Raw genomic sequence first — 22896 nt, forward strand, 5'->3', positions numbered from 1 at the left:
TGGGGTCTACCCTAATGACCTCATTTTAACTTGACTAACTCTGCAAAGACCTCATTTCCAAATTAGATCACATTCACAGGTATTAGACCTTAGGACTTCAACATATGTTTTTAGGGGACAGTATTCAGCCCATAAGTTTGTGGGAGTGTGTATATGACCCATTCAGGGGAAGATATCTTCCCTCTAGAGATCAGTTCTTTGGACGTGGAATTGGATATTGTGGGTAAAGTTGTGCATACGTTGTGACATTTTCTTTGTTATCTTTCCATTGGTAGAGATGTCCTGTGTTTTCTCAGGTCTTATATTTAGAAAATAAAATAAGGTAAGATTATCATCTTCTTGTGAATCTTAGACTGAAAATAGCTTATGAAAGTATACAGGAATTTATTTTTTTTCTTCTAGTTTAGGAATGTGCTTTATAGCATTTAAAGATGCTGGTGGTTTAAAATTTGTGCTTATTCTTGTAAACCGAAACCTATTTGGTAATAGTTTTAGATAAAATGCTAATTAAATGTTTCCTCCAGGAAATAGCACACTCCCAGGTAAAACAGGAGGCTGTATTGCTGCATGAAAAGCTTTATGAGTTGGAGTCCCATCGAGATCAAATGATTGCGGAAGACAAAAGCATGGGATCTCCGATGGAAGAGAGAGAGAGATTACTTAAGCAGGTAGGAGAAACAAACATACTTATTTTAATATGTCAGCATTTGGTAAATGCGTTGATTTGTTTGATTTAAGGCATATGAATTGAACCGAAAGCCACTAAGTTTATTGTCTTAAAAAACAGTGAAAGGTGAGCTTCATCAAATTCATATGAACTACTTGACCAAGAAAATCTAAGTGAAAATAATTTCTCACGTGAACTGTTTTTTAACTTAAATATTAATTTTATGAGGTATTTGTACATATTTTGGCCATTTTTTTCTTTTGGATCCTTATGAGGAAAAATTGTGTGGAATTAAAATAGCCTGTGAAATCACAATATGTCACAAGGTCGTGTCACATGTATTCAGTAGCTTTCTTGCTACCCCAAGACTGGCTTTAACTTAGTACTGAGTTATCACTAGCTTATTCTTTATCCTGAAACACCCTAACTTTAGGGCCCTTAGGAGAAACGTGTATCTATTTGGAAACAGCTTCAGTCAAGAACCTACAAATGGGACTCCTTTGTGATCTTAGATTGAACCCAATGGGTTTGGAAAAACCTTAGGGATCAACTCAGGAGCTATTTAAGTATTAGAATCATTCTAGAAAGGTGTTAAAATCTAGAATCTCTGAAGTTCTTTAGAAAGAGGTTATTGGAGGCAGAGGAGGAGCGAGTGATCCTGGGATAGGATTGTCAGATAAAGTACAGAATGACTAGTTAAAATTGAATTTCAGATAAGCAATGACTATTCTTTTAGAATAAGTGTATATAGAAGGATAAGTATATTCCAAATATTACATGGTATATACGTATCCTAAAAGTTATTCATTGTTTTCTGAAATTCAGATGTAACAGGGAATGCTAAATCTGGCAACCCAACCTTGTGTGTGTCGGGGCTAGGGGAGGAGACAGTCTTAGAAATACTAGATGTTTATGTAAACTGATCCAGGCCTGAAGGGGTGTTAACCTCATGGTGCCATGTGGATAGGTATGGGTATATCAGTCAGCACCCTTCCTTTGAGGAAGAGGGAAAAAGATCTGTGAATAGTTCCTTAGTTATGTTCCTGTTAACTTCAAAGGTTGAATTTTAAGAAATAAGTTTCAAGAGACTAGATTTGACATTTTAGTACAGCATACCTTAGAAGGATATTCTCTGTAAGATAGCCTTACGATGAGTCATTCTTGAAATACTGTTTTCTTTTTGTGCCTTTATAGGTTAAAGAAGATAATCAGGAAATAGCCAGCATGGAGCGACAGTAAGTACATTTACACTAGGACGTTTACATCCATTTCTCATCTTTTAAATTACATTCTAAGTGTACAAGAGGTGCATGTTACAGTCGTTTTTTCTCTGGTTCACACTGATAATATTGATGCAGCTTTAAATATTCTTTGAAAGTTTAGTTAGGAGCCATGACATAATATAATTACTTTTCAAAAACAGCTTTATTAAGAGATAATACATACCATACAATTCACATATTTAAAGTGTGAAATTCAGAAGTTTTTAGTGTATTGTCATGCAACCATCACCTCAGTCCATCACCTCAGTCAGTTTTAGAATAGTTCAGTCACCCTAATAAGACCCCATACTTCTTAACCATCACCCCTCTCATCCTCACCCCTCCCCGCCCCCACCCAGCCCATTCCTAGGTAACCACTCTACTTTATGTCTCTGTAGATTGGCCTGTTCTGGACATTTCATATAAATGGAAGCATATACTATGGGTCCTATGTGTTTGAATTCTTTCACTTAGCATAATGTTTTTAAGGTTCATTTGTGTTGTAGCATGGATCAGTATTTAATTTCTTTTTATTGCCAAATAATATTCCATTGTGTGAATATGCCATATTTATTTATCAGTTCATCAGTTGATGGACATTTGGATTGTTTTCGTTTTTTTGGCTATGATGGATCATGCTAGTATGAACAGTCATGTACAAGTTTTTATGTGGACATGTGTTTTCACTTCTCTTGGGTATATACCTCGGAGTAGAATTGCTGGCTCATATATTTAACTCTACATTTACTTTTTGAGGAACCGCCAGGCTATTTTCCAAAGCAGCTGCACCATTTTACATTTCCATCACCAGTGGATAAGGGTTCTAATTTCTCCATGTCCTCACCAACATTTGTTGTTGTCTGTCTTTTTTGATTGTAGCCATCCTAATGGGTGTGAAGTGGTATCTCAATATGGTTCTGATTTGCATTTCCCTAATGGTTAATGATGCTCAACTTCTTTACCTGTGCTTATTGTCCATATGTATATCTTTTGGAGAAATGTCTGTTCAGCTCCTTTGCCCACTTTTTAATTGGGTTACTTATCTTTTATTTTTGAATTTTATGCATTCTAGATACAAGTCTCTTATCAGATAAATAATTTGCAAAATTTTTCTCCTATTCTATGGGTTGTCTTTTCACTTTGTTGATGGTTCCTATGAAGCACAAAGGTTTTAAATTTTGATGATGTCCAGCTTATATATTTTTTCTTTTGTTTCTTATGCTTTTGATGTCATATCTAAGAAACCAATGCCTATGCAAGGTCACGAAGATTTATGCCTATATTTCATTCTAAGAGTTTTATAGTTTAGCTCTTACATTTAGATCTGTGATCCAATTTGAGTTAACTTTTGTATATGTATGTGTATATTTCCGGTTGTTGTAGCACCATTTGTTGAAATATTCTTTCAACAAGTGTTATTTCATGTTCTTTCCCTATTTTATTGTCTTGGCACCTTTCTCAAAAATCAGTTGTATGTAGATACAGGGTCTTATTTCTGGACTCACAGTTCTATTCCATTGCTATATATGTCTATCCTTATTCTACTAGCACACTGTCTTGATTACTGTAGCTTTGTAATAAGTTCAACTGCTTTTTGTTAAAATTTTAACCCATATAATCTTTTGTCAATGGAATTTTCTCTTATTTTCTAATTTTTGAGACTAATTTGCCAACTTAGTTAAGTTTATATAAACCTACAGAAATAAAGTTGCTAAAGATTTTTCACTTTCTTAATATTGCAAGTCAAGTTCAAAAGAAGGTTGGGGGAGGGTCTCTTGTTGAAGTCAGGTATCCTAACATTCTCAGGGTATACTTATACTCCAAATAAGAATCATGAAAGAAGATCTAGAAAAGATTTTTCCTTCTAAATTGGTATTATTGTCCTCAGAATAGGGCATATTATTTCTACATTTTGTTTATACAGCTTAGAAAAGATTTAAGATTTCCTAATAGCATTATTAATTGTTTTTACTGAATATCTAAGTTATCTGTCATAAATTCATTAAATTATATTTTCAACAGGTTAACAGATATAAGAGAAAAAATAAATCAATTTAATGAAGAAATTAGACAACTTGACATGGATTTAGAAGAACACCAAGGTAATTTTTCTGATATTTTTACAATGCATAGTAACAGATACTTAGTAGTATAAATACAGTGTTAACTTGAGCCTCGGGGACTGTTTACCTGGAATTTATTATTTAATTCTTTATGATATCACTAACTTTACTGAAATACTAAACTGCTATAATACTAAATATTATAATTAATATTACATTATTTAGCCAACTATAAAAACTTGAAATAACTTAAAATGGTTATAAACTGATAAAAATTTGTTTTGCAAAGCAGGTTTTTAAAAAAATGAAGTAAAATGGTTTAAAATTGTTACAGGTTTCTAGGTTGTACTTCCTCAGCATGGTCAACTATGAGTTAAATAGGATAACTTGTAGAGTTGGGACGTAGCGAGGATCAAGTCACAAATATCACAAATAACCCAGAAAGAATTAATTCCCTCGGGGGCCTAGTAATGAGATAGCAAGAACTGATTATTCTGATCTTCTCCCAACTTTCCCCAACAGTGAGACTTGAAGATCAAAGCAGGGACCAGAAGGCTTGGGGGAGCCTAGGGGCTGAACAAGTGGAAATGCTGTGGTGGGGTTTCAGGAGCTGGAGTGTGTGTGTGGATGGGGGAGGAGGTTGGGTGTTATAGTTTCCTTACCCAGCTTCTCTACTAAGGGAGAGAAAGGTTCCTCCTGGCACTCTAGTCACAGATTAACTCCAACCAGTTAATGTGTTCTGGGTTATCGAGAATTGACTGTATATTCTTGAGTTAGGTATGGTATTGTAAACAGTGTGCATATACCTGTATCCCTAGTATGACTAACGAAACCTTCATAGCAGGGAAAGGGTATTCTATTCCTAAATTAATTTTTTTACCTCAATTTTAAATGCAGTTTAGTTTTATTTATACTTTTTCTTGATTTAGGAGTAATAACATTAGCGACTATTGATTGATTATTTACCCGGACTGGGCACTTGGTGATCTTTGCAAGAACCCTTTGAAACCTGAACCCCTTTTATACTTGAAACTCAGAGAAGTTACTCAGATTCCCACAGCTAGTAAAGGGTAAAGTCTAGATTTAAACCAAGTTCTCTTTGACCTTAGAGTCTTAGTTCTATTGCCTTGGCCTAATCTTGGCTTTCTGATATGACATACTGCATTCATGAAATAAAAATATTCTTATGAAATGCTTACATAGTCATTTTTGCATATGACTGCTAATGGCTTTAAATAAGGCATCTAAAGGCAGGCAAACTTTAAGTCCCAGTTACTAGGTAAGTAAACTTACTTGAGCTTTGTTTTCTTGTCTGCAAAATGAATATAATGGTCCTCCCTCACTAAGGTTTATGAATATTAAATGGTATACATGGCAAGATAGGCTCATCAGAAATCGTTAAGACTAAGGTCAAGTTATTTTCTTTATTGAATTATTTTATTACTTTTGACTTATGTAGATCTGGTAGTCTAGATTTTCTTTATAATACCTTAAATTATTCTGAGAAATCTGATAACATTCTTGATTTTAAATGCTTTATATGATACATTCTAAATAATTTTCCCCTTCCTAAATTTAAATTGCTAGCAACAGTCAACTTGTTTTTGCAGTAAAATAACTCATTTGAGGGTCACAATTTATTATTAATTGCTAGTTCCAAGATAAATAGAATGCTTTGAATTTTAGCTTCTATTCTCCTTGTTTTCTAACTTTCTTTGTTCTTTTTTAGTAATGTAGAAAAAGATAATCTATAATATAATGTAATAGTAGCAAAAAGGATTTATATATGAGTATATATAAAAATGTGATATATAAATATTATGTATAAATGTACGTCCGCATATGTCAGTGCCTTAGTTTCTTGTTCTGCTACACTGTGATCATCCTGAATTATTGGTACAGCAGCACAGGGGTTTTGTTAGAAGGTTACTTGTTAGAAGGTTACTTGTTAGTTCAGGACCTCGTTATTTCTTGCCTGAACTTTGCAGTAGCCTCCTAACTGGTCTCCCCACCTCCAGTCTAGCCCCTTCTCAGCTTCACCCGTCACAGTGTTACCAGAGTAATTTATGTACAATGGGATTCTGTGTCATTCTCCTACTTAACAGTGGTTCCCCATAACCTACAAGATAAAGTTCAAGATTCTTTGCATGGGGGCCAGCCCCATGGCTGAGTGGTTAGGTTTGCATGCTCTGCTGTGGTGGCCCAGGGTTTCACTGGTGCGGATCCTGGGCGTGGTCATAGCACCACTCATCAGGCCATGCTGGGGCGGCGTCCCACTTGCCACAACTAGAAGGACCCACAACTAAAAATACACAACTATGTACTGGGGGGCTTTGGGAGAAAAAGGAAAAATAAAATCTTTAAACAAAAAAAGATTCTTTTCATAGCATTGTAGTCCCTCTGTAATATGGCCTATACGTTGTCAGCCTCCTCTCTCACCTTCATCATCTCTATCCTTACATTCTTATAATAGTAATCTACTTGTGGTACCCCACACCTCACCCTCTTTACCATACATCAAACTATTTCATGCTCAGTCCTTTCCTCCTACTATTTGTTTCCTTGTTTTGAATGATCTTTTCACTGTTAAATACCTTACTAATTTCTCCTTTTTTAAGATCTAGCTCAGGTATCATTTCGTCCAGCATGTTAAACATAACTTCCCTCCCTGACCTATTTCTGGGCTGGGCTAAGTGAGTGACACCCCCCCCCCCCCCATTACCAGAGCACACTGTGCATAAACGTATCACTGCATTCGCCACATTATGTTACACTGTCTATGAGATGTTCGTCTTTCCCCTTAGGCTAGACGTCCTCAAGGACAGGGACTGTCTTACTTACTTTGGTAACCTCTTTCATCAACACAAACGTCTGGTAAAATAAACACTCAATAAATGTTTGTGGAATGAACTAAACAGTCCTATATTTTAGCAGAGAAGGATCTATAGAATGAACTAAAGGTGAAAGTTGTGCTCTGGTCACTTCTTCAGGTCCTCGTAATTCTTAGGATGTACGTATGCACTCTTCTCCAGAGAGAACTTGATTGGTTAGCAAAGGTTTTAGTACTTTCCAGAGGATTCCTGCCTTGGATTCATGATTTCCAGTAAAGTGGTGGGTTCTTATGTACATCTGCATTCTCAGCAGTTCCTTGACTCAAGATTGTGGATAATTCACTCCCTAAGGTATGGAGGATAATTAAGTTATTTTGACTTTCTGGTTCATACTTGTCTCTGCCCCCAGCTTCATTTCTGGCCCATTTTATTGATTTCTTAGATGCTACCTGACTTCTTCCATATATGGCACCTGTGTATAATCCAACAAGGCCACCCTTTTATTTTTATTATTGAGTTCATAATAGTTTACATCATTGTGATATTTCAGTTGTACATTGTTTCTTATCTGTCCCAATTTAAGTGCTCCCCTTTGCTCCCTGTGCTCACCACCAACCCCTCTTCCTCTGGTAACCACTGAACTGTTCTCTTTGTCCCTGTGTTTGTTTATCTTCCACATATGAGTAAAGTCATATGGTGTTTGTCTTTCTCTGTCTGGCTTATTTCGCTTAACATAATACCCTCCAGGTCCGTCCATGTTGTTGCACATGGGATGGTTTTGTCTTTTTTTTATGGCTGAGTGGTAGTATTCCATTGTATATGTATACCACATCTTCTTTATCCAATCATCGGTCAGTGAGCACTTGGATTGCTTCCATGTCTTGCCAACTCGGCTGCCTTTGCCTTGTAGGAGTTCTGGTTAAGATAGGATATAAACCATAAATGATGTTTATGTATGTCTGACTTTGTTAGTACTAGTTGCTCCAATTTTTCAGTCTTCAAATAAACTTTAAAAAGGTTTGCATAGTTTATTCTAAATTCAAAGGCATCCTTAGATACTGGGTTAGGTACAGTTGTGTTCTCTGCTAGGTATTAACGACGGTCCTGTAATCCAATGACTTCCTCAAGTGCATCATATTCATTTTGATAAGTCCTCAAAGTTATAATCCGCCAAAAGTTACCTTGAGTAATTGTGTCTCAAGGTTAACTAAATAAAATCAGTTAACAGTTATCTGACTACTCTATGGGAATCTTCATTGTTCCTAGATGCTGGTTATCAGTTTCTGTGACAATCTGGAGTAAGGCAGAAAAAAATCCTCATAATACACTTAGATTTTTGACCAATTCTCCATGGGCTTCTTTGCTTTCAAATCTTTACTTAGACTTCATAAGTGATTTTAAAACATAAGACAATCTCATAACGGAAAATGTTCATTATAATAGGATATCATTACTTTTTTTAAACTGCTGGGGGATTTAATTCTATCATGTTAAATATTTGCTAGACTTCACCCATATAGTAGTTTTACTTTATTGGTGAATCAGGTAATTTTGTTATATGGGTTCTAAAAATGTTTAGGTTTAAATATGTATACTGTTCTATATGTTAGCAGAAAAGGAATTGTTATTATTATTTTTGATAACTAGAAGCAATGAGAAATAGCTCTATTGAAAGTTGTTTAGACTGTCAGAATTTGGCTACAAACTGTATCACTATAAAAGCAGAGCGTTATTGACAGATGCCATGCTACTTTTTGGGAAAGCCTGAATTCTCCTAAATTCGCCCTGATTTCTCCTTTCTTAGCTGAAGTGCCAAATATGAAATATGTGCTTAAATTATTGCTTTTTAAAATGCTACTTCTGCATGAGAAATGGAAAGTGGTGGAAAAATCATTGTTGCTCTGGGTAAGGAATACAATAAAAAAATAGGTAATAGTAGCCTATATTCTCATTCAACACAGGATATCATTTTCAAAAAGCGTCCTTTTACCTCAGTGTTTGCCTCTAACATGTAACTGAGTAATTTGTTTTTGATAAGGTAGTTGTTGACCAAGAAATTTTTTATTCTCGCCACAAAAATACTTTATGTATCTCCTATTGAAGGTCCTTCAGAGTGTTTCTTGATCCACTTAATTCAAATCAGGCCCTTGCTTCACTCTTCACTATCTTACATCAAATTCTGAAAAGAACAGTGTTACTTTTTTAGGACATGACAAGCCTCCCGTAAAGTAGGAGCACAAGGTAAGTGAACAGTCTTCTATGCGAAATTCCTGAGCCTTTTGGAATTGAGTTGGTTCTCCGCTTTACCTAATGCTAGCTGAGGTTTAGGCTTTCTCAGGTCCGCTGAATTAGTTACCACTTGTCCATCTGCATCCAGCTTCCAAAATTGTATTGCTATTGTTTCCTTTTCTGGTTTCCTCATTCCTCAGAGTTTTACCTTTACAAGTTCTTTTTACTATAGTTTTAGTGGAGTTTGGGGGAGGATTGGAATTTGATGTGTATATCTGACCTGCTGTCTTCATCAAGAAATTAGCAGTTATAGACTTCACTTGCCCAGAATTTCTAGGGAGTGTTCATTACCTTGAATGTACTGCCTTTTCCGGGTTTGTGTGTGTGTTTTGCTTCAAATGACCATTCTCATGTGCAGTTAGCCTCAGCACGTAGGAGGTTACCCCTTAAAGCTTTTTAAAAATTTTGCTTAAACTAGTTAAAGTTATTCTAAGGACTCCAATTAACTTATTTTTAAAAACTGTGTGCTTCCTATACAAATCTAGTGTTTACTTAGTGTGAAAAATTCAAGGAATATAAAAGTGTATAAAGTAAAAAGTCATCTCCTGTGTCTTCATGCTCATCCTGGTCTTCCGAGGTAATCATTATTTACAGTTTGATGTTTATAGTCTTTTAGACTTTTTTCTATACATCTACAAGCATGTGTTTTTAAAAATGGAATAATGCTGTGTAGTTCTCTGAGCTTGAGTCTTTTCATTTGGCTGTATAGAACGTACGTCCTTCCATAGGAGGATGTGTGCTTCATTCTAAGATGCAGAGCACGCTAGTCAATGTCAGGGCTTTCAAGCCAGACTGAGAATGAGGCCCAGCACGTTTTAAGCACTCACAGGAACTGTTAGCTCACGTCATCGTTGTTATTGCTGTTAAATAGTATTTGCTGTAACTACATTAACATTAATTTTTCACTGCTAAGCACAACGCTGCAGTAAATAACCTTGTCACACACAGTTGTTACCTTGTATATTTCTATAAGATAAATTTCAAGAAGTGAAATTTTGTAAAGAATGCTTACAATTTTTATTGTTTTTACAAATTTCTTTCCAGAAAAGGTTGTACCATTTTGTACAACCAACAGCAGTATGTGAAAGTGCTCCGTCACCAATGCTAGTTAGTATAAATTTCTTCATTTTCTAAGATTTCATTTCTTAGTTTTTATTAGTCAGAATAGTATACACTTCTCTGACAGTTCACTGTTCTCAAAGGCCTGAATTTGTAGTACTCCCATGATCCAGTAGGTGGGGCTAATTTTCTGGACGTCGGCATAGACTAGGCTTGATGAATACAGTCAACAAAGTACAATCGTTTGTCTTCCCAAGAAGGATTTTTGGGCATTATTACTCACTACAAATTATTCTTTCATTTTTAGAGTATGATATTTCCCAAAGATTGATTAGGTTGTAAAACTGAATAGCATGAGATTATTAATACACCATATCACAGATATCTAAATATCTAACTGCTATGATGTGATAAATAAGTTTCATAATAGAAGTACACATAAAATGCTATTACTTGTCCTAAACTCTGAATGAACTCATTGCACTTTACATATCCATAGTTTGTATGTTTCTTTTGAGAGTAGTAAAAATATAAAACATAACATTTTTCTTTGGTTTGTGGGGAGGATACTTCTTCATACACATGGTTCCAAGGCCTAGGTTAGAAGCTTTTATTATTTGGTTATGTCAGGTAAAATAGAATTTATAAAGACCAAATAGTGTTATTTAAAGAGCACAGGTTCTGCAACCAAAATGCCTGGATTCAGATCTGGGCTGTGCTATTTTACTGCCTGATCTTGGACATGCTACTTGACCTCTATGTACCATAGTTTCCTCGTGTTTAAAATGGAGATAATAACAGTACCTACCCACATCTTAGAGTTACTGTGAGGATTAGATGAATGGAGTGTGTGTGTATGTGACTCAGAATAGCATAGGGTTTAAAAAGGGCACATAAATGTTCATTATTGGCTGTTTTGGGGGGTGTTTTGCTCCCCAAAGCCCCAGTACATGGTTGTATATCCTAGTTGTAAGTTGTTCTAGTTTCTCTATGTGAGCCAAGGCCACAGCATGGCAACTGACAGACAGGTGGTATGGTTCTGTGACCAGGAAACAAACCTGGGCCACCAAAGCAGTGAGCACCGAACTTTAACCACTAGGCCATCAGGACTGGCTCTGGGTGTTATTATTAATGCTATTAATTTATAAGCTGAAACTTGAATAACTTTCCTGGAGATTTTCCCAAAACGTATTTTGGAAAGTATTTCCCACAGGATAATCTAATCAGTTCCAAAGTGATTTATCTTCTCATGTCTGAGATTTCAAATGGAATTTATACATTGTTATTCTATAGTTTCTCAGTCTGCTTTCAATGAAGAATAATGAATCGTTGCTTATTGTTCAGTTTGGAGATTATAAACTACACTTTGTATCTTTCAGTAGAGTGCTGATATTGTCTCCACACTGGGCTCATCACATCATCTGAAACTTATTAGAAATAAAAATTCTTGGGGCCAGCCCCATGGCCAAGTGGTTAAGTTCGCACGCTCCACTGTGGTGGCCCAGGGTTTCCCCAGTTTGATTCCTGGGCATGGACATGGCACCTCTCATCAAGCCACGCTGAGGCGGCATCCCACATGCCACAACTAGGAGGACCCACAACTGAAAATACACAACTATATACCGGGGGGCTTTGGGGAGCAAAAGGAAAAATAAAATCTTTAAAAAAAAAAAAGAAAGAAAAATTCTTGGGCTCCACTCCAGACCTACTGAATGTGAAACCCTGGGGATAGGGCTTAGCAATTTGTGTTCCACCAAACCCCCCTGATGATTCTGATGCGTGCTAAAGTTTGATAACCACTGCTTTAAGAAATAATTAAGAACTTATGCTGTGTTTAATACATGCCAAAGACTGCTCATTGTATTGTCTGATTTTATTGACATTACTCTGTTGAGACAAAATTCTACATGGTCTTTTTTCTTTTCTTTAGAAATGGTGAGGCTTTTAGCAATAATTTAGCTTTTAAATAGAGAACTTTTATTATATATTTTTAAAGTGCCTCAAGTATGTAGTAATAGAATTACCAGACCTTGTCTACATAGCTGTAAAGAAACTGTCCTGCCAAAATTTAAAACATTTTGTTGAGAACGTATTTGTGCTCATTTTCACATAACAGTTTAGTAGTATTTGATATACTAGTTTATTACTGCTATAATGATATGTGAAAAGCAGGTAAGAGACACAGATTGAATGTAAAAAAATGAAATTTAATAGGACTCCAAAACTAATTAAAATTGAAGTAGGAGTGAGGGAAGAGATGATGTCCTGGCTTACTAAAATATGTGAAAATGTTAGAGGGGGTTAGGTTATAGCTCACTATGAATTAATGTGAGATAGCCTCCAAAACAGCTGAAATCCTAGATTGCATTAACAAAAAGGTGAATATTTAGACTGTGGGAAGTGAGAGTCTGCTTGGAATCCTAAGTTTTTTGGCATCTTACTTAAAAAGGTGTAAAGAAAACTGCAACTCACTAAGAACAGAATGAATAGAATGGTAAGGAGACTGAAACCATGCCACATCGGGAACACTGGAAGGTATGGGGAGACGTAGCTTTCTCCAGAAGGACCCAAGGGCTGGAAAGGGAAGAATCTGGATGTGCAGAAGTCCTTGGGGGTTTATCCTCTAATTTTATTTGCTTTCTGCTGCCTTTCACCCCTGAAATCAGTAGGCCTGCCGAGTGGGCGCCTTGAGGCCAGGGGAGTCACTTCACGTAGCTTGTTGTGTGCTGATCAGGAGAGAAGTTTGGGGTAGCTGCCTGCTCTGGACAATGATAATCAGACCTTCTCCAGGGTCAGCACTACTTCTCAGAGCATAAAAGTCAAGATAGCTCTGTGTGGCCTGAGTCAAGAGAGCATCATTTGATGGTGGAGAAGTAAGAGTCAGATGAACTTCCTGACAGTGAGGACAAAGGCGGTTGTGGCAGAACTCAGACCCTTGGTAGTTCAGGAGGAATTTGTCTCCCTTTCTCCGCAGGCTTGCTGTAGCAGAGAGTATCAAAAAGCCCTAGTGTCCTTTCTACAGTATCCCAGGTCTTTTGTAATAGTCCATACCCAAAAAAGGCCTGAATTTATAGGGTAAACTTTTGGTACTTGTCTTAGTAGAATATAAATTTCTTGAAGGAAAATAGCTTATTTATCTCTGTAATTGCTACACTAGCTGTTAAAGTGCCTTGCAGACTTGAAACTTTCTATGTAAAAACCTCCTTAATAGATTGTAGGCCTTTCTAGGATAGAGTGGTAACGGTCTTGTTGATTTTGGTGCCCCTAGCACCTGTCATGTTATCTGGCACATGGTAGTACTCGGTAAATTTGGAATAAATACATTGTGGAGAACTGTGATCCATCAAATGCTCAGAATTTGAGGATAGCTCTAAAGTCCCTCTTTTTATCAGCATCTTTCCCCTCTCCTTTGGTCTCCTCACTCTTGACCTTACTATCTTAGACCCTTTTACTTGCCTGCTTTGTACCTCCAGTGTGATGTACTGATTAACTTCTCCCATCTATGATCTATCCTCTCCTAGGATAGTATATCTAAGGATAGATTTGGTAACAACCCCTATATTTCACCTCACCTTAGGACTGCCCACATCTATACATTGCCTCTCATGGGCAGCTCAGATATTAATCCTCCAGCTGAGCAATCACAAAATAGAGGAGTTCACTAGTGCCCTTATCTCTTTTCTTCTTAACAACCCTGATATGGGGGGGGGGGGTTATGAAACTTGGGAATCTGCTAAGATATGTGGGAGCCCTGTCCTATGTTATCTAGCTGGCCAGCTGTGTAGCTGGAGACGTTGACCAGATATGTCTTCCAGCTCAATCTGATGGCAACCAGGAGTGTGGACTTGAGGGGAGCAGGAGGGGGGAATCTCCCAGGTTTCTGACTTGGATGATAAGTGTGTGGTGGAGGACTTCGAAATGTAACAGGGACTACAGAGGGGTACAGTCTTTGAGGGGAAGATTGATGAGTTTAATTATGGATGTCTTGAAAAGTATCTACATGGAGATATCTAGCACGCAATTGGGTAAAACTCTCTGAAAATCAGGGAAAAGATCAAATTTCAGAGTCCTTAAACCACGAGAATGAGCGAAATTTCCTTGGATGCAGTGTAGCATTTGATGTCAACTAAGAGCAGAACCCAGAATTTAGATGTAGAAGAAAGAGAAAACCATGAAGAGAAGACAGAGAAGGAATGATACGAAAGTAGGAAAAATCAGAAAAGCCCCGCACAGCAACAAAAACTTAAGGAAAAAAAATTTGAAAGAAAGAAGAATGTATCAATAGTGTCAAATATTGCTGAGTAAGATAAGAACTGGAAACTGCCCCTTGAATTTGATGACTGAGGAATCAAATAATCTTATTGAAAATTTCATTGGAATGGCAGGAGGAGAGGCCGCATTGCAATGTTTTGAGTCTGGATAGGAGATTCTCTTAAGTTTAGAAAAGGAAAGATAAGATGATAGTTAAATTCCTGTAAAGCCTGGGATGCAGGCTTTCCTCCTAATCCTTTAATGCCTGACCAGTCTCTCAAGAGTGCAACTTCTAAGACAGCCACAACAAGGACCTAGGACTTTCTTAGAAACCTAGGCCAGCACAGGTTCAGCAGACATTAGCTTTTCTGCTGCTTCACATACATTATATAACATTTATATGCACATCACCCTCCTGGGGGTATTCCAGATCACGTGTTCTGCAAGCTCTAATACTTTCTCTTTGTTTCCTGCTCAAAAAACTATTGCCGTAAGGTAAGTGAATGGTGACATTATTACAGAGCTAATCTTAACCCATCTATAATATATTTTTTTTAAAAAACTTAATCATATGCAATTTTGTTATTAATAACAAATTCTTTCTCCCCTCCTCTTTACAACTAAGCAAGCTATATCAGTATGCTGAGACTGTGGTTGATCATTTGAACTGAGTAGTAGTTCAGTAAAGTTGTTAATGCCTCCAAAAGCTTTAGTCTGAGTGAACCCAATGTTTCCCATTGGTTCTTGGTGTTCCCTGGCTAGGAATTCATGACCCCTGGATGTTTACTATCCTTAGACAGTAGCTTTCATTTTCAGCTTTCTACTACTAGTACTGTTTGGGGGGCCTTAACAAGATTTTCTCTGTGTCAGCACTGTCCTCAGTGAGTTTGAGGAAAATATTTTCAGACCAGAAAGCAAAAAAGCTGTCTGCTGACCCAGGTCTCTGACTTTGCCATCTTCTTTGTGTACTGCTCATAACTCACTTCCCACCCAAGTAAGTATATATGTAAGTGGATGTCCATGCCTCCATGTAGTTAGGGACTCCACCCTGACTCTCTTCCTCCACTCCCTAACTTTACTGTTGCTCTAGTCAGTACTAGGAAAAACTGTGTACCATATAGGAGGATATATAGCGCAGAGGCTGGCCATAGGGTTTTAGCATCTGGACTCTAACTATTGGTTCCCCCATTTTCTTCAAACTCTTCTTCCTAAAATCCTTCTTGAGGCCAACTCCTTATCAGGAACCCCCACAGGAACCTCTAGCCTGTTATTCCCTCCATCCTTGGTGGGCATTATCTTAATAAGCTTCCTCAGTTTCTCCAGAATACTAAGAACTAACTGACTTGGATGGAGAAACTGCAGATTGGAGCAAGCACAAATTTATTCTACTTTCTCTACGTGGAGTCCTGGGAACACAGGACTGGCCATCTCGCTAGTCCAGGAAAATAGCCATGTACCTCCAAAACTCAATTTTTGTTACACTGAAAATCCTGTTGTCATAAAATAATCATGATCCACCTCTGCTAATGGGCCCTTTCTGCAGCTGAAGTGTCAGAGTTCACCCTTCTGTCTGGGCCTTGGATTTCGCCCTTTTAAACATGTCTTTCACATATATTAATGTAGCACGTCCCAAACTGCTGTGACCAACTTCTTCTTCAACTCGCTTCTCTTTTCTGTTAAGAATACCACCATGTCCTCACTTGCCCATGCCGGAAACCTGGGAGTCCTCTTGACTCCTCCCTTTCTAACTGTCACCTAAATCCATTCACTCTGGCTCATAAATGCCTCAAACAAAATTGCACTATCCTAGTTGCCACCATTCTGCTCCAGGCAGCCTTCATCTTTCACCTGGACTACTGTGACAGCCTCCTAACTGGTCTTACTGCCTGCAGTCTCACTTCTCTCTTATTCTCCAGACCAGAAATATTTTTCAAAAATGCGAAGTCATCATTTTTATTCCCTGCTTAAAATTCTTCCGTTGTCCTTAGGAAAAAGTCCAAACTTTTGTAACATGTGTCTTATAAGGTCTCTTATGACCTGCCTCATCCTTGTGCCACTTTTTCACGTCACTTTCTCTGCCTCAGCCATGCCACTCTTTCAGTTCTTTTGCTGCCATATTCATCCTCACTTTCAAATTTCTGTACTTGTAATGCTTTAACTTTGGACTCATTCTTCTATATTTCAACCAGGTAACTTCTAATCATTCATTCTTTATAATGAAGCTTAAATATTACTTCTTTAAAGAAAATTTTTCTAAATCCTCGAACTAGATTAGTTGTCCTTGCTGTGTACTCCTATAGCACCTATATTTTTCCTATATTAGCACTTAGTACATTTTAGTTGTTATTACTCGTTAAATCCCTAGACTTTAAGCTCTCTGAGGAAAGTAACCCTTCTGTCTTGCTTGCTGTTGTGAGCTGTTCAGAGATGGAATGAACTGTCTCGGGAGCTTGTTTCCCGTCACCGGTAGTGTTCATGTGTAGGTTGAATAGCTCCAAGCTGGGACTGAAATAGAGAACCATTGGAAAGCCTGTAAGTCCTTTCCAGTCAGGAGGTTGTTTTTTCCAAGTAATCAAACATACGTATGTAACTGTTTTTAAAAATTTTATAATTCAATGTAGAAGAATTTCACCTATTGAAAATATTGAATATTCAATGATTAATAAGCATGTAGAGAACCTGAGAGATGTTTCTAATTTAGAGCGCTGTATCTGGAGTTTTTTAAATTAATGTTGTATTTTGCATCTCTTATAGGTGAAATGAATCAGAAGTACAAAGAGCTCAAAAAAAGGGAGGAAAGTATGGACAGTAAGTAATAATCTTATAGATATGAAAATACTGTATTCTCAGACAGCTGTTCATTTATCCCAAATCAGAGGTCTCATTTTGGGAAGATACAATGGCTAACAGTAAATTCAAAAGTGTGGACAGTCAAAGCATTTGCCTTGAAGAATAAATATCTAGCATAGTTTAGGAATGGGTAGAGACTTCTGAAAAGGTTTTGTCTGTGTGTCTGTGTGGATGAGTGTTTGTATGTTAGGGATAGATTCTAAAGCTAATACTCACATGATAGTCTGTACAGAGTCTGTAGACTACTTGTTGATTGAACAGTGAAGGCTCTCTTTTATGTGTTTCACTATGTTCACCTGTAAATATCTTTCACCCTCTTTTTGACTTTTTATCATACTTATCCCATTATTTATTAGCCCTCACTTCAGGTCTTATTACTTGATTTTATCACTAACTGCAACTTTAGTAGCCTTCTGTTGCAGCTTCTCATTCACTTTTTTTAAAATCTTGACAGTCTAAATAGATCTTCACTTAAATTTATGTTGTACATTCAGAAATTTTTCAAAATTGCCTATTATCTATTACTGGTTTCCTTTTTAAATTATCATTTTGCTAGAATCTGAAGTTTTATTAGGTCTAATGTCAACTGTTTCCTTCATAAAAGCATGCTCTAAAACAGTAATTACCAACTCTGATTTAACAATATCCCAAGATTTCTTTAAAATCTCAGCAAGTACCAAAAATTGTCTCAAAATTAATTCATTGTTTCTTGCTAGCAGTAAAATTATTTATTTATTTTTTTATCTTAAAGATTGGCACCTGAGCTAACAACTGGCCAGTCTCTTGGTTTTTTTTTTTTTTTTGCTTTTTCTCCCCAAATATCCCCCAGTAGATAGTTGTATACTTTTAGTTGTGGGTCCTTCTAGTTGTGGTATATGGGATGCCACCTCAACATGGCCTGATGAGCAGTGCCATGTCCGCGCCCAGGATGTGAACCAGCGAAACCCTGGACCGCCACAGTGGAGCATGCAAACTTAACCACTCAGCCACGGGACCAGCCCCCCAGTAAAATTATTTTTAACTGTAATTTTTTACTTTTGAAAGATCCATAGAAATACTTTGAGAATGTAAATAAGGGCAAATTATGTACTGGTTCTATATTAGACAACAAAAATGATTTCTTAGAATATTTGTTTATAATCTGAATAAATTATTAAACTTATTTAGCTGATATTAATGCAGCATAAGTAAAATACTCATTTTCAGATAAAATAGGTAATTAGTAATATTATTTTCCGAAGTAAAGTTAGTGGCTAATTATATGTTAATAATTATGGATATATCAAGGAGATCACATGTAAAAAGAGATTTTTTCTGATCTCCATTTTATCAACTATTTCTTCCGCTCCTGTATTTTAAAATTTTTAGTTTACTTGTATTAAGGTTATAACTGTTAAGCTTTAAAAGTTTGAAAAAACATAGAAATATTCTTATTGAGTAATTTAATTACCCTTGGGTTAATAAAAAAATTAAACCGTGATAGTTTAAAATTTGCTTTAAATTTCTAAAAAGTACTCTTAAGACCTACAAATCAGAGTTTATATATTGTTAACTGTATCAGTAGTAGCCTCTCTTATCATATTTTTCCATTGGCAGCTTTCATTGAGACTTTTGAGGAAACTAAGAATCAGGAGCTGGAACGGAAGGCGCAGTTAGAGGCCCACATTGTCGCCCTTCTGGAGCACTGTAGTCGAGTAAGTGCCGTGTGCTTGTCTTGACGTCCTCATTATTCTTACTGTGATCACCTTTCCAAACACAACTCAAAACCTGCATTGGTTCACTATTACGTCTACTCATTTAAACTGTTTCCTTTAGATTCCCTTGCTTGTTATTTTATTTTATTTATTTTTTTTGGAGGGGGAAGGTTAGCCCTGAGCTAACTGCTGCCAATCCTCCTCTTTTTGCTGAGGAAGACTGGCCCTGAGCTAACACCTGTGCCCATCTTCCTCGACTTTATATGTGGGAAACCTGCCACAGCATGGCGTGCCAAGTGGTGCCATGTCCACACCTTTATTCTTTAAGCTATTGATTTTTATCTTTATAACAAAATTCAGCTAATTAGGATGATGGGGAAAAGGATGACATATGTATAATATTAATATGCAGCAGTAAGTGAGGGACTAATTCAGAGTAATTATTAAGATTTTTCTTCTTTTCTTAATTATTAACATTTTCAGTTAATTTATCTGAACTTGTAGAAGTAAGATTTGCGCAGATAACTTCAAAATCTAGATATTATTTTGGAAAATGTTAGTATATTTTTACAATGTAATTTGTATTATAAATAGAAGAGATTCTTTTCTTGTAGGGATCTATGAGAGTACGAGATATCTAAGGAATATCTTGATTTATCAAACGATGTTTATTGAGTAGCTACTACTGTGTGGTACCATAGGAAGAAGAATGCATCATCTCTTTTCAATATTCTAAGTGTTTTAAGACTCTAATCAGTTCCTGAAACAGTGTGGGTGAATTTTTTCTACAGTGAAGTAAAGCAAATGTAAAAGAAACAATTCTAAATTTTAATTCAGCCTCTCTTTATTAAGAAAACCTGATTTGAGTCTCACTATATTTTTCTATCAAACATATGTAATGAATGATGTATTTCGAAAAAGAATACCCGTTCAAAACATGCAGTCCCTGAGCAGTGTTTTCCAAGAGTTTTATTCAAGCATTGTCAGTGGAATTTTTTCCATTTTTATTTCTCTGCAAATACAGAATATAAATCGTATGAAACAGATATCCTCTATCACCAATCAAGAGCTGAAGATGATGCAGGATGATCTCAATTTTAAATCTACTGAAATGCAGAAATCACAAAGTACAGCTAGGAATTTGACTTCAGGTGAGAAAACAATCTAGATTTTAATAACCTTTTTTTTCTCATAATAAATTGGAACTTTTAAAGTCTAATGCTATTCACTTTGATGTTTTTTGAAAGACTGAGGATATAATTTATGATTGCCTATTGCTCCGGTCATGTATGGTCTCGGAATTTTGTGTGACTTTTCACATCAACTTAATGGTATTTTTGGAATATTCTCATTCGTTTAACATTTACTGAATACTTGCTTTATGCCTATGCTATAACTTGAGTATACAGAAATTTTTGAAAAATCCAGCCTATTTGCTCAAGGAACTTTCAACTCAGGGGATTGACAAACAAATAAATAGTTAAAATATAATGAAACGGGGGCTGGCCCCATGGCCGAGTGGTTAAGTTCGCACGCTCCGCTGCAGGTGGCCCAGTGTTTCGTTGGTTCAAATCCTGGGGGTGGACATGGCACTGCTCAGCAAACCACGCTGAGGCAGCGTCCCACGTGCCACAACTAGAAGGACCCACAATGAAGAATATACAACTATGTACTGGGGGGCTTTGGGGAAAAACAGGAAAAAAATAAAATCTTAAAAAATATATATATAATAAAATGGTGCTATGATAGCAGCATAAGGAGCAGTGGAAGTATGTGGGGCTCATATCCATCCTAGTCTTCAGTAGTTAGGAGAGGTATCATAGAGGAGGTCATGTTTTAATTATAATCAGTTTAAGTCATGATGACTAACGTGAGACTAGAGCAGTACTGTTCAATAGAAATGTAATGCCAGCCATATATATAATTTTAAATTTCCTAGTAGCCACCTTAAAAAAAGTAAAAAGAGACAGGTGAATTTTAATAATATATTTTATTTAACCCGTTGTATCCAAAATATTATCATTTCAACACATGATCAATATAAAAATGACCAATGAGACTTTATCATTATAGCACATCTCAATTTGGACTAGACGCATTCAAATGCTCCAAAGCCATTTCTGGCTAGGGGCTGCACTTTGGATAGTGCAGTTAGAGATTAGAAACAGATACACAAGATTGGGTTAAAGAGCCTAGGATAAAGTCATGTAAAAATTTGTATGGAATCTTTGAACTGGTGGATTCTAACTCTGGGTGTTCTTTGTGCTGGTGTGTGGTGACTTTGAATTAGTTATGTTTTTATTTGTCTATTTGGAATTACTCTGGCAGTTAGTGGGATTATGGGGAATGAAGATAATATTTGCTAACTTAAAGTGCTGAACGATTCTTGAAATGCAATAATGGCTCCACAATATCCCTTTATCTGGAATCTCAAAATTCCAGAAAACTCTTGGCAACAAAACCTAATCTGATCTGAACTGACATGAAGCTGTTTATGGTCTTTATTATCCTGCCTAGTGTAGCTGTTCATACATGTGATGCAGAAATATTCACGTACTTGATGATAGGATGCTGCCTCAGACCCTGCTGTGGGAGTTATGTAATAATCAGTATATGCACTATTTTTCTTTTCTAAAATCTGAAGAATTCTGCATTCTGAAACACAACTGCCTAGGAGTTTTACATAAGGGATTATGGACCTGTAAATGCATACTGAATGCTGTTAATGTACAACTGACTTTAAATTGATGATGTAAGTGGGCAATTGTTTTTATTCTATACATCTAAGTATATTTTATCTGCCCAGATTTGTTTAGTTTGTTTCCCATTCTTTTATTTGTATATCTGAATTATATGCCAGGCAACTAGAGGAGATACATTCTAAATTTGATTTATAACTACTACTATTTGATTCATAACTACGATTTATTAATTGCGATGAAAACCATATAACATAAAACTTGCCATCTTAACTACTTTTAAGTTTATAGTAAACTGTCTGCACATTGTTGTGCAATGGCTCTCTCGAACTTTTTCATCTTGCAAACCTGAAACATGCCCATTGAAAAACAACTCCCCATTTCTCCCTCCCCCTGAGTCCCTGCTAACCACATTCTTCTTCATGTTTCCTTGAGTTTGACCACGTTAGATACCTCATAGAAGTGGAATCATGCTATGCTTGTCTTTCTGTGAATGGTTAATTTCACTTGTAATGTCCTCAAGCTTCATCTATGTCGTAATGTGTGACAGGATTTTCTTCTTTTTTAAGGCTGAATAATATTCCATTGTATGTACATACTACATTTTCTTTATTCATTCATTTGTTGATGGATATTTAGGTTATTTCTACCTCTAGGCTATTGCGAATCATGCTGCAATGAATACAGGTCTGCCAATATCTCTTCAAGATCCTTTTTTTAAATTCTTTTGGATATATACGACTATGAGTATTTTTACATCTTTATTTTCTTTTTCCTATTTGCTAAAGAATTTTATGTTTAATTATTCCATCTAGGAAGCCTCTGCTTTGTGTTTTAGACCATAGTTTTAAGTTTTTTATTTATCTAAGGCCAGTATTACTTCAACATGTTTTTGCTTCCTTTAAGCTATCTTTGTGTAATGGCTGTTGAGAAACATACATTTTTTAAAAGGTAAATATCAGTAAAAGGAAACAAATTCAATTATCAGGACTTTTTATTCCTTTCGTCATTTTGTTTTGACATTTCCTTTTAAAAACTAGTCATTATATTTTCTCCAGAGATGTAGAATTGAAAAAGAATGAGAACTGGCTTCAATGGAAATAAAAATCCAGTTTATTACTATGATAAGAATTTTGCTGAAAATTTTCCTTATTAAGGTTTGAATCCTTCGACCCTTACAATTAATTTTATTTACTCAATTATTTTTAAGTGTTAATTTAAAAGCAAGCAT

General features: G+C 36.2%; 1 protein-coding gene and 1 non-coding gene across 6 annotated transcripts in view; both read left to right on the forward strand.

Annotated features, from left to right (window-relative positions):
• Window positions 1-22896, forward strand: part of IFT74 (intraflagellar transport 74) — a 72163-nt gene that overhangs the window by 38506 nt on the left and 10761 nt on the right. For 4 of the 5 annotated variants that reach the window (XM_070248532.1, XM_070248534.1, XM_001498209.7 and 1 more), the window contains exons 11-16: window positions 525-668; window positions 1862-1902; window positions 3952-4031; window positions 17177-17230; window positions 18869-18966; window positions 19991-20117. In XM_070248532.1, the coding sequence (XP_070104633.1) occupies window positions 525-668; window positions 1862-1902; window positions 3952-4031; window positions 17177-17230; window positions 18869-18966; window positions 19991-20117 (544 nt within the window). Of the gene's footprint in view, window positions 1-524; window positions 669-1861; window positions 1903-3951; window positions 4032-17176; window positions 17231-18868; window positions 18967-19990; window positions 20118-21610; window positions 21719-22896 lie in introns of all 5 variants that reach the window. The other variant, XM_023627447.2, reaches the window with a different exon arrangement.
• MIR872 (microRNA mir-872) lies at window positions 5920-5999 on the forward strand. Its single transcript, NR_032998.1, has one exon. It is a non-coding gene; the product is annotated as a microRNA mir-872 (primary transcript).

This window comes from Equus caballus, chromosome 23 (assembly GCF_041296265.1).
Source record: "Equus caballus isolate H_3958 breed thoroughbred chromosome 23, TB-T2T, whole genome shotgun sequence".
Taxonomy (NCBI): domain Eukaryota; kingdom Metazoa; phylum Chordata; class Mammalia; order Perissodactyla; family Equidae; genus Equus; species Equus caballus.